At 34.4% G+C, this 18,451-nt stretch overlaps 4 protein-coding genes across 5 annotated transcripts; all 4 read right to left on the reverse strand.

Moving 5' to 3' along the window:
• Window positions 1-1,085: 1,085 nt before the first annotated feature.
• Window positions 1,086-3,568, reverse strand: LOC9321812. 2 transcript variants are annotated; one of them, XM_002885700.2, is made up of 7 exons: window positions 3,449-3,568; window positions 2,864-3,179; window positions 2,653-2,770; window positions 2,395-2,564; window positions 1,943-2,222; window positions 1,654-1,820; window positions 1,086-1,555 (listed from the first exon to the last, which is right to left on the reverse strand). In XM_002885700.2, the coding sequence occupies exons 2-7, from the start codon at window positions 3,162-3,164 to the stop codon at window positions 1,392-1,394; spliced, it is 1,200 nt and encodes a 399-aa protein (XP_002885746.2). In that variant the 5' UTR covers window positions 3,165-3,179; window positions 3,449-3,568; the 3' UTR covers window positions 1,086-1,391. The 2 variants fall into 2 exon arrangements, with proteins under 2 accessions (XP_002885746.2, XP_020888555.1); XM_021032896.1 differs by having other exon boundaries at window positions 2,867-3,179; window positions 3,449-3,566.
• Window positions 3,569-4,897: 1,329 nt separating this feature from the next.
• Window positions 4,898-5,544, reverse strand: LOC110230329. The gene is made up of 2 exons (XM_021032898.1): window positions 5,428-5,544; window positions 4,898-5,355 (listed from the first exon to the last, which is right to left on the reverse strand). The coding sequence occupies exons 1-2, from the start codon at window positions 5,473-5,475 to the stop codon at window positions 5,077-5,079; spliced, it is 327 nt and encodes a 108-aa protein (XP_020888557.1). The 5' UTR covers window positions 5,476-5,544; the 3' UTR covers window positions 4,898-5,076.
• A 16-nt stretch (window positions 5,545-5,560) lies between these two features.
• Window positions 5,561-7,260, reverse strand: LOC110230328. The gene is made up of 5 exons (XM_021032897.1): window positions 7,175-7,260; window positions 7,021-7,110; window positions 6,839-6,946; window positions 5,996-6,753; window positions 5,561-5,901 (listed from the first exon to the last, which is right to left on the reverse strand). Exons 1-4 carry the CDS (start codon window positions 7,250-7,252, stop codon window positions 6,439-6,441), a joined length of 591 nt encoding a protein of 196 aa, XP_020888556.1. The 5' UTR covers window positions 7,253-7,260; the 3' UTR covers window positions 5,561-5,901; window positions 5,996-6,438.
• A 2,024-nt stretch (window positions 7,261-9,284) lies between these two features.
• LOC110230330 lies at window positions 9,285-11,183 on the reverse strand. The gene is made up of 2 exons (XM_021032899.1): window positions 9,414-11,183; window positions 9,285-9,324 (listed from the first exon to the last, which is right to left on the reverse strand). Exon 1 carries the CDS (start codon window positions 11,076-11,078, stop codon window positions 10,098-10,100), a length of 981 nt encoding a protein of 326 aa, XP_020888558.1. The 5' UTR covers window positions 11,079-11,183; the 3' UTR covers window positions 9,285-9,324; window positions 9,414-10,097.
• Window positions 11,184-18,451: the final 7,268 nt, after the last annotated feature.

The following is an 18,451-nucleotide window of genomic DNA, read 5'->3' on the forward strand; positions in this document are numbered from 1 at the left end:
TAATAAAATATTTTCTCAATTAATTACTATATCTAAACTCTTTATTTATGGTATATTATTTATGATTTTTATAGATAAGGAAATCAAATATGATGATTTAATGCTAATATAACAAATTTGAGCTAATTTCCTAAAACCTCTCTACCTAATTTATACATAAATATATGATTCTCATTTCACTTTTATTTGATCTTATATTTATATTATTTGAATTATTATAAAATATATGTAGTTAATAAAGCTTTAGATTTTTTCCTACATATGCTATGATTCAAATTTTTTGAAACGGACATATATTACTTAATCAATGAAGAAAAAAGTATGTGTGTAATATATATTAACATTTTTGAAGAACAAATTTGCGCATTTAATTAGGTCGTTTTTTTTCTGACCCGGAATTGAATCATTTAGATCTTTCCTTAATTTCTACAATTATCCAAAGCGGGACCGTATACCACGGGTGAAATCCTAAAATTAACAAATCAAAATACAATTATTTAGTATTTTAAGATAAAATTATAAATTGTTTTTACGGGTTGGTCCAAAAACACACATTAATTTAAAAATATATATATATATATTATGGAAACCATTTGAAAGCAAACTTTTAAATTGACTCGAATTATATGTCTTTTAAATAAAAGTGTTATTAAAAAAATAACAAAATGATGTTTAATTTCACAAGACGGGAATATATAGTGAGACGGGTTTGGGTCGATATTAATACGGACAATATACCACGGGTAAAATCCTAGAATTAACAAATCAAAATACAATTATACAATCTTAAACACTAAACTAAACAAATACAACTTAAAATTTTTATTTTTTAGTTACAACGCATGTGATCCGCGGTATACAACAAATAATATTATAAACAACAAATTCATCAGTTTACAAAATGATTAAAAAAATCAAATAATTAACCCGCGGTGTACCGCGGGTCATATCCTAGTTGTGTTGTATTTTAACAAAAAAACAACTGGCATTGAAGAAACCAATAGGATTTGTTATAATAAGTCATTACCAAAACAAAAAATAGAAAGAAAAAACGGATATGCATGGCAAAACAAATACAATTTCTGTTTGTTAAGATGAAACATCCTTCAACGTCCTTACGCGTCATCATCATCCTTACATGGAGACAATACTTGGGCCCTTAAACACATAAGACCAACCGAACTTTATCCTTATAGTTAAACACTCCAACTTTTCCCAACATCTTTAAAAATATTTCAAACCAAGAGACTTTCATTTTATTGACAACGAAAATAGACCGACCAGGAAATAACGATTACATCACATGCATTGTAAACTTAATCTTATTAAAACTCATCAAACGTCTCCTTGTTCATAAGGTTGTTTGATCGATGATAGAAAAGTAGAGATAATTAAACGGAGACGATGTTGGTCACAGAGACCTTCACCATTTCAGCTTCAAAGATAATGGCATCATTCACCATATACCCTTTCGATGCATCATTGAATTCTGCTAACGATATGATAGTGTTAACTCCCACACCATAATCGCTTCGAGTGGGGTACCAAGCTGCAGCTGCAAAAAAACAATTTATACCAACTATTAATTTCATTTACTTTATCCTGGAGATTACCATTTTGTTACTTATTTTTTTGGTTAATTAGTTTACTTACAATATATTTGTTTGTGGTTGGAGCCTCGTTGATTCTTTAACCGCAGATTAACCGCTCCCCAAGTGTTTGTAGCAACTGCATTTGGCTTATGACCTTGAGCATATAGGAAGATTGGGATTGCTTGTGATCTTCCATCTCCAGTACCTTTTGGGTTAAATCCTAACCTCCTGATTATATATCAACCAAAAACCGTTATTGTACTTGACTACTGCGGAATTCACATAACAGATGCAATCTTTAAGAATTTTTAGACTTCGATCTAAAAGATATGGTTAACAAAAGTACTAACCAGTATCGGTCTTCAACAAGAAAATCATCAGAATAATAGAATTTATCTTCCAAGGTAGAGAAATGAAGTATCTTCCAAGTGAAAACATTGTTTGGAGGGTTTGATATGAACGTGACTTTCTCTTGTACCTGGACCGGTGTACCGATGAAAATCTCAGCACCAAAAGAAGCAGTGTCCTGCTCAAGGTAACCTTGGTTCGTGTCAAGGAATGTTGGAAGAGGAATCAATTTTCCGTATCCCCACTCTTTTTTCGCATCGTTGTATCGTTTCACTATTCCATCTACATCCACAATTTTGCAAAACACATGGAAGTCACATCAACTCCGTTCATGGAAAATGTCACACTAATATTTGAAATCTACATCCACAATTTTTTTTTTAAAACCAAAAAAAAAAATATGTATCTATAAATATATAATGGACTAGTAAAATTCCATAAACATCTTAACTACCTGTAACAGTCAAATACTTGCGTTGCTTCCCATTGTAGACAAAGAGTTTGAGTTCAACATTGACTTCCCAGCCTCTTGGAAGAGATTCTGTCTCTTCGATCCTCACGTAAAGTGAAATATGATTATTTCCACCATCGTTTTGATTACCATTCACGTACAAAACTAATCTCCTGATTCATTTTTAATTTCACATCAAAATAAACTCAAATATATATATGTAAAAAGTGAACAAAAAATTATGGAAGTGTAGTTCTTTACCATTTGTAACCACCGGCCTCAAAGACAGAGGATTCGTAGGGTTCTCCTCTCCCTTGAATCACGGAGAAACTTGTTATAGTCAGTATCTTGTTTGGTGGTCGCTCATCTCTCCACATTCCTGTCACTCCAGTTAAAAAAAAATCTAAAAAAAAATTCCAAGAAAATCAAGAAATTGGTTTTAGTGTTTAACTAAGAAACTCATTTTATTTACCACCTCCTTGCCCCTGATTTCCGCCGCCTGTCCCTGAGCCACAACCAGGACCAGGACCTCCTCCTCCCCCATAACCAGGACCAGGACCTCCTCCTCCACCATAACCTGGACCAGGACCATGACCAGGACCTCCTCCTCCGCCATAACCAGGACCAGGACCTCTTGGGCCGCCACCATAACCAGGACCAGGACCACCAGGACCTCTTGGGCCGTGGCCACCAAAACCAGGACCTCCTGGGCCGCGGCCACCAAAACCACGACCGCCTCTACCAGGGCCACCACCACAACCTCCTCTATTCATAGGATTGGATTAAACCTGATTGGGAAAGACTTGAGTGACTTACCTCATACGAAAATTTCAGAATATTTTTTTATGAGTTTGCTTGAAGTGAACTAACTAAATCGAATGTTATACCAAAAGACAAAAAAAAAAAAACTGTTATTATTGTTAAGAAAACAAACTACGTTGTTAATATTATTGTTAAAAACTACGTTTAAAAAGCCAATGGATTTGTCCAAAAAAGAACCAAATGTAAGCCTCTGTCTAAAAATTAAAATAGCTTTAAAAATAAAAAATAAAAATACCTGTTGAATTAGGAATTCAGCACAAGAGGAATTGATGAAGAGAAAAACGAGAGTTATGAAACCATATTTTGAGATCTGCTTTTTTACTTTCTTGGGATGGCCTTCATTTATAGACAGAAACGAATCTTTTTCTTTTAGGCAAACAAGACGAATCGTGTACATTACTTATTGACCGACATAGTTACATATATAAAAAGACTGAATGTGGATATATCGTGCCAAAAAAGTACTATAATACTAGTGCGGTGCCAGGTTTAGAGAGGTTTAAGGTGGCCTTAGACAATTGCCTATTTTATTAAATATGAAGCACGCCACTGATTGTTATTAGAGATATTATTGTTTGACTTTGAATGTAATCACCACATTGTTATTAGAGATACTCGACAAAAAATCACCATCTACTCCTTCGGTCTCGCCTACGTACTTGGCCAACTTCCTTCTTTGCCTTCCAAAATCTCTTAGCTTGACATCTTTAGAACTCATTGTTGCAACGTCTTGATGTGTTGTCAGGGCCGGTCCTAGGATAGTAGAGGCCTAAAGCATATTTTCATATGTGGCCCTTCTTAAATATATAATATTAGGTAATTCATAGAATGTAAAAAAAAAAACAAAAATATGCTCATTTGGGTGTTTGAACTCAGGTTTAAGACAAGTCCAAAAGACTACTTAACCATCTTAGCTAACGAAAAAGCTTTGTATTATAGCCCATATTTTTAGAATATAAAGTGTGGCCTAAAGCACATGCTTCACTTGCTTTATGGGCGGGCCGGGCCTGTGTGTTGTTACTCATGTCTTCCTTCTTGAACTTTGACTCTCAATCTTCTCTTCACTTCTTTACTCAAATTTTGACTAAAAACGATCTATTTTCCCACGAAAAGTATAACATTATAATAGATCCACACCAATCTATGACCACATGCTAAATATCTCCGAAATCAAAATTCGAAACCTATATCCCCCTAAACTAAAAGTTCGAAATCTAAATCTCCCTGAAATAGTTCTAAACATTGATATCACGAGAGAAACGCTATAATATGTCATTTATAGCGTTTTCATAAACGCTGTTTCTGCCCCAGTTATGGTAGGTGCCACACATACAATAGCGTGTTTTTTGTATGCTATGTTAGAGACTTCTACCATAGCTCTAAGAAAACGCTTTTTTTTAATTCGTTAAATTTTGTTTTTAATTATGTAATAAGTTATTATTCATGCTATGTTATGTAGCGCTACCATAGCTATATTGAACAGAGTTACTTTAATTTATTATAGCTGTATGTTATGCTGTAATATATTATATCATAGCGCCTATTTAGTTTGTAAAATTTATGTAATTACTCAGTTTGACAGCTACGATAGATGATTTTACCATAGCATTACTAAAATGTTACATGACACTGATTTTAATTTTTTTTTGGATGCTATTGTACTTGTTTTCATGACACAACCGTGTTTTATAAAAGTACTGACAATCCCCATTGATAACAATCCAACATCCATATATTACAGAAGCCCAAACACAGAATACAAAAAAAAAAGTCTCATGTCCAAGGAGTAGTTGTACCAAAAGCAGCATTGAATACTAAACACAGAATACTAAATTAAACCAAGTCTCATGTCCAAGCAGAAGTTTAACACATGATCACCTTGTCATCTGGCCATGCAAGAGTTGTGCCAAATGCGTCTTCCAAAGTCACAATTTCATCAGATGGCCTCCAAACTGCTGCATCACTTACCTTCACGATATCTACCCACACCTTAACTCCATTAGAACCCAAGGGAACAAAATGGACCTTCATATCTGGGTCATTTGAAACCCATCGTCCTTCAGCAACTACCCGCTTCCTTCCGGTAATATCCATCAGCTTGCACTTCTTATTCTCCTTTGAAACAACTTGATTACTAATACGCTGCCAATATAAATAAACCAACAGTCAGAAGACTAAGCATAAGCAACTTAATAACATATCCAAAACATCTACCTGAGATTTTCGAAGAGGAGACTGTGAATCTGGAAGAGTTTTCTTCATTGGAGAGCTTGTACCTGTTGCATCCTCAATAGGAGATTCAGAACCTGTACCTGTTGTAGATTTAGGGCCTGATGTTACAGATTTTGCACCTGGTACAGATTTAGAACCTGATACAGTTGCTGCAGAATTCTGAAGAGGAGATTTGTGACCTGTTGTTGAATTTTCAAAAACAACTTTACTGACAGGCCAAGATACAAAAGCCATAACACAGTCCTCAAGGTATGTCATTTCCATGGTAGGCCTCCATATAAAAGTTTCAGGCTGATGGACTTGATCCACAAATACTTTAACTGCCTTTGGTCCGAGAGGGAGTCCATTAACCAATGCGCTTGGTTCTTGTGTCTGCCAACGACCTTCAGCAACAATCACTTCATCGCTAGACAAATCTAGTAGTTTGCATTTGTTCAGAGAATTTGTTCTAAGACCCTATCAAACGGTTTCAAAACAGAAATTGAATCAGTATATTGATCATGATTCTATCTATCAAGTAATATGGTTCTAGCTGAAAACTAAAATTTACCAGAGGCGCAATATCTTCTATTTGGATGTCCTTGTCAACTAGAACACACTTAGAGGCTGGCCAAGCAATTATTTGTCCAACAGCTTCCTCAACCGTGAACATGTTACTTGCTGGTCTCCAAAGGAATGCATCTGGTTTGGTAGCAGTTTCTACCAACACTTTAAGATCTGTAGGGCCTAGGCGACAGTTATTCACCAAGTCATCAGGATCAGAAGAAAGAATTCGCCCCTCAGCAATGTTTTCATCAGAATCAGACCAATCATACAACACACACTTTGGGAGTGCTCTTTTGTTCACACTCTACAAAATATTGATTTGAAAAATGTCAATTATAAAATAAAAATAAGGAATCACTGATATCAGACATTGATGTGATCTAACTTACTCTAGCAGCTGAGTTTTCACCTATTTCAGCTTCTTGTCTCTGTAATATTTAAAACTAGTCAAAATCTATGTAATAACTCAGCAACTAAATGTATAATTTGAGAACTAATAAAGTATCTAACCTGATTCTTGATTTTCAGTAATTCCTCTTGTAATTCATTGACCTTCTTAACCAATTGAACTTGCTTCTCTTGCATGTCAGTCATACATTTGGTCTTTATTTGGAAACAAGCTAATTTTGTCTTACTCATGCCTCTACCCATTGCCCTGAGCCGACCAGGATTGTCAGGTCCTAGAAGTTGGGAGAGGTGATCTTCTTCTGGATTTGTTGTCAATGTTGGAGCATCACTACCAACCAGCTCAGCTGCCTTTTTCTGCAAACAAAAAATACAGATTCTGAGTCTAACATGTAAGAGAACCAAATTCAAATACACATTCTGTGACTAATTTGCAACTTACAATCTTCTCAGCTGCATTCGTATTCACTGGCGTACCATCTTTTTTGGTACGCGACTTGACCCACACCTTCAGCCTAGTCACTTCTGATGGATCTCCACTTTCAATTTTCTGGAAAAAAAGGTAAAATATCATTAAGGGTATATGGTATATAACTGTAAACTTACAAGTAGAAATATGCTTACCATATCCTCTGCTAGTCTGACCATTCCTTTACGACTAGTAGTGTGAGGAATCTGTTTCCTTCTCCTTTCTTTATATTTATCACTCACAACCTGATAATTAAACATGTTAATCACCAACAGACCATCAAATAAACATAACAGTTGAAATCAATACCTTAAAGCTTGCACTTGTTTTGATTTTCACAAATTTCCGCCAATCAGCTGGATTAATATTATTTGGTCTCAGATTCATCCTCTGTTGGTTATTAGTATCCCCATTAATGTCCCTCACTATGCGGGATTTGTATGATCTCCACAAATTTCCCATTTGCTTTAGCACAGCAACCTTTTGAAACTCTTCATCCAGCTCAAATCTTGCCTGCATTCACTTGCCAAGAAAACATGTAAAAAACTTAAACTGCTCTTAAGTTATGGAAAAAAAGAAATGCTCAAATTGGATAGAAAACATTACCTGAATAGATTTCCAGAGAACAGTTTTGATTTCTTCGCTAACATTCTTCCAAGTATCAATTGTGATTGGTACATGTTCCCGTACCAATGGACCTACATAAGATGACAACTTCACTGATCCCGGACCATAAGGATCTCCCATGAGAGTGTAGTCAACTCTTTCTCGAACATTTGGATCCTTTGCGATGTTTTTCATCTTTGTTGGTCCTCTATGTCTCTTGCGCTTAGCTGGACGCTCATTCTCATCTGTCAACTGAAGCTCACCTTCAGGTTCTTCCTCATTGTTAGCAGTCACTTCAGCTGCTTCAGTCACGTCTACATCTGATCTATGCTCTTCTTCTTGTACTTCAGCAGCTTCAGTCTCTTGTTCTCCTTGTACTTCAGCAGCTTCAGTCTCTTGTTCTCCTTGTACTTCAGCTGCCTCAGTCTGTGGTTCCACAGTACATATAAATTCTGGTTCATCAGTGTCTTTTGCAGCCTTACTTTTCTTTTTTTGTCCACCCTTCTTCTTTGGACGCCCCATATCAGTTCAACTGCATGTAAGAACAATAAATTAGAACATGTTGATGCTGATAAAATACATTTAACAGAAAATCTAAATGACAGTGATGTATAATAAAGACTAGGCAGACACCAGACAGAGTATAAACAAGACAAGCTGAAAATGAACAAGAAGCTACATTTGACACATATATGCCTTCACAATCAGTTCTAGCATTTTCAGCTTCATCCATCTCAAGATCCATGTCAACATCTGATGGCAATGGTCCAATATCTGCATTTCCGTCTTCAACATCTTCCTTACTGTATCTTCTTGAAGAACCTTTCATGACAACATACCAACTTGATGAATCATCTTCTCTTGAATAAAACACTTGTTTTGCCTGAGAGGCTAATATGTATGGATCCCTCAAGAAGCTGACTTGACTTTGATTCAAGTTAACAAGCGTGAAACCATCTTCGACCTTAACTCCATTACCTCTTACTGCCCATTGACATCGGAATAGAGGTACATAAAACACATTGTAATCAAGTAGTATGATATCAGTGACTCTCCCATAGTATGATACCAAATCAAACACTTGTGAAGTATCTTTAGCACTAGATCTACACATAGCAGTAGCCTCATAATAAACCCCACTATTCTGACTTTTTCTTTGAAGTGAGCTTGTGTGAAACCGTTGACCATTAACTATATACCCTGTATAAGACCTAGCACTACACCGAGGACCATAAGCCAACCACTTAAGAGTATCTTCATGTCCATTTGAAACTATTGGTATCTACCAAATGTAAAAAAAACAAAGAACAGTCAGAAACAAAAGGATATGAAAACCAGAATCATGAATGCATACCATTCAGATATATTATTACTTGCCTGCTCTTTTAACCAAGTAGCAAATTTCTGAGCATGCATAGTCCACAACAGTGATGCTTCACGTCTACATCTTGGATATGAGTCTTGTAGATATTGCAGGTGCATGCTTGAAAAACAAAAAAAAAATGAACAATTAGTCTCAGCGGATACCAAAGAAACAAATCAAGTAAGAAGATATTACAGAAACTTACTCCACATAAGGATCCAAGGCAGCAATATTCTGAATGACAGCAAGATGTGCTATATTTTTCTCCATTTCAGTGAGAGTAAATGAAGTGCCTGCGGATATAGGCCGACCTTCTAGAATAGAGATATTCTCATACTCTGTATTTCTATCCAGTTTTTCTTCTACACTAGTTGACTTTTTCAGAAAATCACTACAAAACTGCACACATTCTTCTGCAAGGTAAGACTCTGCGATACAACCTTCCGGTTTTGCAGGATTTCTAACAAAGTCTTTCAGAACTTTCATGTACCTGCAAAGTATTAAATATAAACATTAGTAATGAAACAGATTTTGTGTTTTCAAGAATAAAAAGGATGAAGTATATAACAGAAGCTATACCTTTCAAATGGGTACATCCATCTAAAATGGACTGGTCCTCCAAGACGAGCTTCCCTTCCTAGATGAACTGTCAAGTGTACCATGATATCAAAGAAGCTGGGTGGGAAAAATCTTTCAAACATACAGAGAGTTTCAACTATTTCAGCTTCCATTACTGAAATCTGCTCCCTGTCAATAACTCGCTGACACAACATGTTGAAGAATGCGCATAAGCGAAAGATTGCTGTCCTAGGTCCTTTTGGTAACAATCCTCTAAGTGCAACTGGGAGTAGCTGTTGCATCAATACATGATAATCATGTGATTTGAGACCTGTTATCTTACACTCCTCTAATGATACACCCCTTGATATATTAGAGCAATATCCATCTGGACCTTTAAAATCAAAAAGCCGCTTGCAGAAAATTTTCTTCTCTTTCTTTGATAAAGACCAAGGAGCTGCTGGAAGGTAAGTTCTCTTTCCTTGTGTACTAGGATGTAAATCCTTTCTTATCCCAAGTTCTTGCAAATCTTTACGAGCATTAAGACCATCCTTTGATTTTCCACAATGCAACAATGTAGAGACAATGCTTGCAGCCACATTTCTCTCTACATGCATTACATCCAAATTATGTCTCACCGGGAGATCCTAGCAAATACAACAAAACCAAACTTAAACCCATAGTATAATTGACTAATTCTGAAAGTTAATCAATTAAACATACCTCCCAATACTCCAGCTTGAACAAAATGGATCTTTTCTTCCATCTTGATAATTCTTCCTCGTCAACTGCTACTTCTTCCTCTTCTTCTGATTCACTGGATTCATCATCAATATCAGATCCTGAGTCAAGATATTCAGTCCTTTTTCTCTTCCTTCCAGATTCTTTAGCATTACCAAAATCGTTTTTGAAGTTTCTCAGATTTTGGGAAATTTCACGACCAGTTAATATTCTAGCCTTTCTCCCATGTTCAGCTTTCCCATCAAACCATGCCTTCTTATCCCGATAACTATGTGTTGGTGCTAATCCCTTTCTATGACACATAAAAACATGCTTTCTGCTAAATTTCAGCCACATACTATCTGTGTTTTTTCCACATATAGGACATCCCATTTTACCCTTAACTTTGCAGCCTGCAAGATTTCCATAAGCAGGAAAATCACTAATAGTCCAAAGAAGCATTGCCTTAAGAGTAAAAATATTTTTACTAAAGGCATCATAAGTCAACTCTCCCTTCTTCCACAGATGGTTTAAATCATCTATTAGTGGTTCTAAGTAAACATCAATACTATTACCAGGCTGTTGTGGTCCAGGAATCAACAAGGTAAGCATGATGTTCTCCTTCTTCATACATAAGTGAGGAGGCAGATTATAATTAACTAACAGAACAGGCCAACAACTATACCTAGTATTCTTCATGTTGAACGGATTAAATCCATCTGTGGAAAGTCCAAGCCGGATGTTCCTTTCTTCAGCTGCAAAGGAAGGGTATTTGTCATCCATTTTTTTCCAAGTAACAGAATCTACAGGATGACGGAGTTTTCCATCGCTGCTCTTGTTACTAAAATGCCACCTTAAGTCCTTCGCCATTTCCACAGTTCTGAACATTCTCTTAAGCCGTGGGATTATTGGAAAGTATCTCAATACTTTCTGTGGGACACCTTTCTTTACTTCACCAGTGTGCATGTTAACCTTCCACCTTGAAGCCTTGCATTTTGGACAATTATCGAGCTTCTTGTACTTCTTTCTGAATAGGCAACAATCATTTACACACGCATGGATCTTCTCATATCCCATATCAAAGCTCTCAAAAACTTCTTCACATCATACAATGATGTGTGAAGCACATTCTCCTTGGGTAACATCTTTGGCAATGTCTCAAGCAGTTCATTGAAGCTCTTGTCAGACCAGCCATTATTTGTCTTAATTCTAAACAGCTCCACAATAGCTGATAGCTTGCTATGGTTCGCACAACTTGGATACAATGGTGTCTCCGCATCTGCTAGCTTTGCAAGAAACTCATCTTCTCTCTTGTCTTCACCTTCAGCTATCTCAACTAAGTCACCCTCTACAATCTCACCTAAGTCACCTTTACTAGCTAACTCTTCATCTAAATATTCAGCAGCTTTATATAAGTCAAATATCTCCTCATTCCAGTGGTTCACTTTGCTTTCTACTTCAGCCCCAGAGCTCACTTCTCCATGATGATACCAATCACTCCGCCGCTTGTATGCCTCATCCATTCCTCTTGTTACAAGATGATCAACCACATCACTGCCCGAGTGACGATCAATATTACGGCAGTCGATGCATGGACAAACTAGCTTATCAATGTCTCCTAAAGCCTCAGTCACAGCTCGTACAAATTTTCGAGCACCTCTCTCATAAGCAGGATCAACTCTTAAGAATAGAAGGGAAAAAAAAAAAACTCTTAAAGTAATTTAAGAGTTGTCCAACATTTAAACTGTTAAAGTATTTTAATTCCTTACCTGCAGAGATGGACCCATGACTTGTCCAACATTATATGTACTAAGCGTAAGTAAGACCTTTAGAACAACAATTCAACCATAAGATACCATCTCAAGTTCTAGATAAGACATTAACACAATCTGAAACTCAAACATCTAACTGTGGTCAAGATAATACATTATATTAACACAAAGACAACAACACAAACTGACAAGAACACAAACACATAATATCTGACAATTATTATCTCAAGTTCAGATACTTAAAGCACTACACTAAGTTTAACTCTTCACACACTTAAAACATTACACTATGTTTAACTCAAACTCAAATATAACTCAAACACATTATAAATAACAAAAAAAAGTTGAAGAACAAACCAAAACAATAGTAAGAGAAAGAAAAACTACAAAATTAGTTTAGGACTAACCTGTGAGTGATTACAACAACAAGATAAGCTTCAGTTCCCCAATAATGCAATCACCAACACTTGCAAAACAATAAAATTAGTTTAGTCAATATCCTATTTAACAATAAAATCGATTAAAACTTTCAAAACCAAAACACTATTCTCGTTTCTTCATCAGGCGAAGCTCAAAACTATAAACTAAAGCACGAGCACAGATAACTAATTCTCATTCACAGACATGCAAAAGGATAGCACTTAATAGAAAACAGATCGATTAATATAAACCCTAGATTTGAAACATGGCTTGGATTTGAGCTTAATCGCGAATACAGTTCAATTAAAAACAGTTCAAATCATATGAACCCTAAAATCGCAGAGAGAAATTAAAAAAAAAACAGATAGAAATCGATAATTTCAAGCTTGGAATCGAGCATATATTGAGCGAAATCGATAATTTCAAGGACTGCAATCAAATCTAAACAAGTCGAAATCACATTGAAATGAGAGAAAGAATGTAGTTAGAGTTGGGAAGAAAGAGATGCCTTCGATTTGAGCTAGAGAATGTGTCTGCGGCGGCGCTGGAGAATGTGTCTGCGGCGGCGCTGGAGAATGTGACTGCGGAGGAACAGAAATTTATGGCCGGCGACAAGCTTGGAATCGATTTATGGCCGGCGACAAGCTTGGATTAGAGAGAAATCGTGGATCTGAGAAGTTTAGGTTTTGTTACTAAAGAGAGTGAACAAAGGGAAAAGTTTGTGTTTTCTCGAGAACAGAGGGAAAAGTTAATTATTTTGGCTAAGTGTTGGCGGAATAGGTCATTTTTGTTTCCCGCTAAAGGATTTGGGGTCTTAGCGTTTATCCGGTGCTATTATAAAGTAACCAAAATTACGAACTCATATTTTATAGCAGTTTAGGAAAATGTGCTATCTTCTACTGCTATCAATGTTGATTTTTCTTGTAGTGATAGAATTCGATTTTAGTTGGTTTATTGCTTTCTAAACAAACATAACCAACTAAAAGTGATTCTAAACCGAAATTAAATAGACTACAATTAACCACTAACCTAACCCGAAAAAACCCATTCGACCCAACTTCTCCTTCTTCATCCAAAATTTTCCTTTTTACTTCGTTTTCTTGTTTTGATTGTTATTAGAGATATTATTGTTTGACTTTGAATGTAATTCATTGACTTCGTTTTCTTGTTTTGATTTCTGCTACCTAATAAAAAAAATAAAAAAATTAAATTCATTTAATTTATCAATCCAAACTGATATACAATTTCGTTTAATTACAAAATCTAAACATTAATCATCCTTTATTATCCCAAAACGATATTTAACCTCGTTTAATTGTAAAATCTAAACTCTAACCGTTTTTTATAAACCCAAACCAATATTTAACCTCGTCTAATTGTAAAATCTAAACCCGTTTATAAACCAAAAATGATATTTAACTCGTTTAATTATAAAATCTAAACCATAACCGTCATTTATAAACTCAAACCGATATATAACTTCGTTTTGGTGGCATATTAGATTTTATAATTAAATGAGTTTACCTTTATTATTACTAGGACTTAGACCTCCCGCGATGTCGCGGGGAAAAAGATTTCAGGCTATTTTGAAGAAAAACAAAATGTCATAATGAATTGAGACAACAAGTTTCAAAACAATTTTTTTAACAATAAATAAAGATATATTTTACAAAAAAATATGATAAAGAAACGTAAACTCTCACAAATACTTTTTAAGATTTGTATTATTATTAGAAAATATTATGGTGAAACAATACGACCATAAATAAAAAATATTACACAAAAATTTATAATGAGTAGATGCAATTTTTCCATTTTCTAAACTATTATAAATATAACTAGCTATAAAAATATATTTATCAAAATATTACGATAAAAAGACGTAATATTTTAAATTGTATTATGTTAAAAAGAGACAATCTTCAGAAAAATTAAATAAATAAGCAAAATAGATATTTATTTAGAAAAAATAATAATGATATAGATAACAAAGTATATATATGAATGTTAAATAGCAAAAAATGTAACTTTCTATAAAAAAAATATCAAACAAAAAGAAATAATAAATTTAAAACACATTTAAAAACATGATATATATACATATATAGAGCTACAAAGAGATGAAAGGTTAAATAGATAAATTGTTTGTAAAAGACACAATTATTAGAACTAAGTGTATGTGCTAAAAAACACGAATAAAACATGGTGACAAGATAATACTCTAGATGAACAGATATAACTTTAGTTAATGCTTTATTCAAAAAAAAGCTTTAGTTAATGCCCTAAAAAATGTATCACAAAAGGCAATGTTGCAACGGTTCATCAAATATACCTAAAGTTGTAAAAATTCATCAAATAAATTAAAGTTTCAATGATTCATCAAATATATCAAATATTGTAACGGTTCATCAAATAAACCAAATGTTACAACGGTTCATTAGATAATCCAAAATATTCATTGGTTCGTCAAATAAACCAAATGTTACTATGTTCTATTAAACGGTAGCAACATATTCATTTATAGTAATTAAAATTAAAAATTTGATGAAGAACTATAATCAAAAGAAGCGACTGTAGAATATACCAAATGTTGCAACGGTTCGTCAAATAAACTAAAGATTACCACGGTTCATAAAATATAACCAAAACTTGCAATAATTTGTCAAATAAACCAAATATTGCAACGGTTCAATTAAACGTTTAAAATTTCATTTAATTATATTTTAGTAACTAAAATTGAAATAATAGTTTAGAGAAAGTTATACCGAAAGACGTGACTATAGATAATTAAATGTTATAATGGTTTATAAAATAAACCAAGAGTTGCATTTGTTCGTGAAATAAACTAAATGTTGCAATGGTTCAACTAAACGGTTGCAACCGTTTACAAAAAGTTACGATTAAAAAAAACGTAACCGTAGAAGACATTTATTCGGATCGCAACTTTCTAAAAAAATTCAACCGTATAATATATATTTTTAGTTTTTCAAAAATTAAATGTTTTAACGATTTATAAAATAAATCAAAAATTATAATTGTTCGTTAAATAAAGTAAATGTTGCAATGGTTCAACTAAACATCGCAATTGTTTATGAGGTGTTACGATAAAAAGATGCAACCGTAGAAAATATTTATTCAGATTGCAACTTTTTGAAAAAACAACCATATAATATATATTTTGGTTTTAAAACCAAAATTTAAATCTATATAATATGAGACATAACTTTAAATAAATAGATGCAACTATGAAGACACAACCGTAAACTGAAAAGATACGACTGTAATTTGCACAAATATAACTGTAAAAAAAACTGTAAATATGTTAACGAAGAGATGGGATAAAAGACACAACCGTAAATATATCAACGAAAAGACGCAACCAAAATAACCGTAAAAAAATAACCAATTTAAACGAAAGGTTGCGATAAAAGACGCAACCGTTCAGATGTGCAAATGATATTTATTAGATTGCTATTATATATAGATTATTATTAAGTGGCAGATTCTGATTGGTTAGAAAAAGATGAGGTGGATAAAATATTGTGAAAACTAACTAATGTGCCATATACTGTACCAAAACTTACCAAAATTGCAACATCCGCTCCACCTTTTCCAATTGTGCCATACATCCTTTGTGAAAAGTCCAAATTACCCTTGAACAAATGCTTCTTTATTTTACCTAATATCATCTTTCCCCCTCGATAACCCCATTTTCTCTGTGTTCAACATTTGAAGCCGCACAAAAAAATCTTCCATCTTCTTCCTCATTTCCAAATCATTTCTAAACATTAGAATTCTTTCGTTTCTCTCTCCATTTCAGAAATTCTCGAGAAGAAGAAGACGTTAGGATTCATAGTTTTCTTCCAACCAAACTCAGATTCTGTTGTCATGACATTCACCCCTTTTTGTTTCCCTAAGGTGAGGCTCAATAAGGATCTCTCCAACTCTTCCATAAACATTGATTCTGGGTATATGTATTCCATCTCTCTTCTCCGGAAACCGTTGATTTTGGATTTGTAGAACTAACCAAAATTCTCTTCATTTTAATTTCCATAGTGCAAGACAACAAATCCGGTTCAAGTCGTCGCTTCGATCTCTTACGTTATCGCGATCAATCCCTCTAACTCCCTGAACAAACTTCTCCCCGCGGTTTCGTCACCATCTAGGTTTGTCTCTTTCATCACTTTTTGTTATAGACAAGTTCGCGAACTGGTAGACAGGTTTCGTCTGATTCCCACAACTCTTCACTAACCACTATTTCTCTTATGTTGTCCATCAGATCGAAGACATCGTATCCGGTTCAAGACGCCTCTTCGGATCCCTCCGAATCGATGCATGATCCCCCTTATTCCTCCAACGAATTTCTCCTGCTGGATTCCTCTCTATCTAAGTATGTCTATTCGGATATCATGTCTATTCCCTCAAATTTTAGTATAATAGACAAATTTGTTGCATGGACCAAATACAACAAAATAACTTATCCATTATTTCAACAAGTCCAGATTAGTGTGTCGGTTATCATTCAGCCCATTTGGTGCCAGATCCGGATTCTCAGAACTATCTCCCTTCCAGAATCTGTACCACTGCCAAGGTTTGCCTATTGCATGCGACTGTTTTTTATGGACAAGTTTTGCAGAGGACAACTTTTGAATTTAATTATATTTTGTCTTCCAAACATTTTGTACTGCCTAATACCTTATATAACGGTGTCCACCTATAGATGTGGACAATGTTGTTAAGTTTGTAACTCTATCTGTCAACATATGAAACATTTTGTCCTCTCTCTATTTTAAAGTTTAGTAACATGTCCTCATATTTTTGTAGACAACACGAATCTATTTCTACACACACAACTTTATGTGGGAATTTGTCCTTACCCTTTACATTGATGTTCGTAAATCCAACAAGTTTGTAAATCTCCATGGACAAGTTTTGCTATGTCCTACGAAATTTGGTCTACTAAATCTCTCCAATCTCTTTCTTAAACAATCGTCTTTAGTTGCTAAATATTCGTACCTAACAGTCTTTCACCGAAGAAACGTGGCATTGTCCACAATAAATGCCAAACGGTTCACGTCACATCACGTGCACCAACCTTACTCATTAAATTTCTCGCCAAACACAGCAACACATAGCAAGGTTATTTTCGTCTTCTTCTTTATTTCTTAAAGTTCAATTTTGGCATATTTCGAAAGGTTTATGATTTGTGGTAATTTCAGTAAGTTATGCTACAATGAATGACACATTAGACCAAATTTCCTAAAATGATTCACCCCTAAAAGTGAACCCTAGTATTTTCCAAATAAAAACCCTTTGTAGCAAGTAGCAACTAATTAAGGGGGGTGTATTGTATTAAGAACTTTGAAAGATCTGGTGGAATTTGAATATTTTAGAATTTTGAGTGATTAGAGAGAATTTTAAGGAAATTTTGGTTGATTTGTTAGATTTTTATTCCATTTTTATTTTAAAAAAAGAAAAAATGATAGGTGATTTTAATGAAATGAGTGATTAGAGAGGCTTTTGCACATGGACGATGAATTAAGCTCCAAAACTGTTTTCCAAACAAGAGTATTGAGAAGAAGTCATACGATCTTTTAAATAAGAGGTAGTTGTGAAAATATTCATAAGAGGTCACACGATCTATTTAACCTACAGTGGTCACACGATCGTGTAACGATCATTACACAAACGAATACAAAAGCAGAACATAACCAATAGCACCACAAGGTCCACAATAAAGACTACATAGGAATTAATAATTATCTTAAAGCTGATATCAATATTCACAGATACGTATACAGATTTATTTAAATACTTCAAAACAACTATTATAGAGAATCGAGATGGTATAATATGATAAACTGACTGAGAATTTGATCCAAGTCAGCACAACACTTACCAGTCTAAAATTAAAAACTGATTGAGACAGAGAGAAAGATTGCTTGAAGAAGACGAAGACAAAGGATGAAACTTTCTTCTCATTTCAATTAAAAAACCCATTTTTTCTCTGGGTTTTTCTTTCTCATGTGATTGCGCAATTGGTTCTTATCGTTTTCTCGCAATCATTACCATTTCTTCCAAATCAACACGCTCAATTTCCGATTTTTCTTAGAAATTTCCTCGGAAAATTTTGGTTGTTCCTATTTC

The sequence above is a fragment of the Arabidopsis lyrata genome (assembly GCF_000004255.2).
Source record: "Arabidopsis lyrata subsp. lyrata unplaced genomic scaffold ARALYscaffold_3, whole genome shotgun sequence".
NCBI lineage: Eukaryota > Viridiplantae > Streptophyta > Magnoliopsida > Brassicales > Brassicaceae > Arabidopsis > Arabidopsis lyrata.

Coding starts and splice junctions, on each gene's coding strand:
- LOC110230328 (XM_021032897.1), bottom strand. CDS start 7,252: ATGAATCTGAGACCAAATAATATTAATCCAGCTGATTGGCGGAAATTT. Junction 6,947..7,020: donor TCAGACTAGCAGAGGATATG/GTAAGCATATTT, acceptor CTTTTTTTCCAG/AAAATTGAAAGTGGAGATCC. Junction 6,754..6,838: donor CGAATGCAGCTGAGAAGATT/GTAAGTTGCAAA, acceptor TTTTGTTTGCAG/AAAAAGGCAGCTGAGCTGGT.
- LOC110230329 (XM_021032898.1), bottom strand. CDS start 5,475: ATGAAGAAAACTCTTCCAGATTCACAGTCTCCTCTTCGAAAATCTCAG. Junction 5,356..5,427: donor CTCCTCTTCGAAAATCTCAG/GTAGATGTTTTG, acceptor TTATATTGGCAG/CGTATTAGTAATCAAGTTGT.
- LOC110230330 (XM_021032899.1), bottom strand. CDS start 11,078: ATGCACACTGGTGAAGTAAAGAAAGGTGTCCCACAGAAAGTATTGAGA.
- LOC9321812 (XM_002885700.2), bottom strand. CDS start 3,164: ATGAATAGAGGAGGTTGTGGTGGTGGCCCTGGTAGAGGCGGTCGTGGT. Junction 2,565..2,652: donor GAGGCCGGTGGTTACAAATG/GTAAAGAACTAC, acceptor AAAATGAATCAG/GAGATTAGTTTTGTACGTGA. Junction 1,556..1,653: donor CAACCACAAACAAATATATT/GTAAGTAAACTA, acceptor GTTTTTTTGCAG/CTGCAGCTTGGTACCCCACT.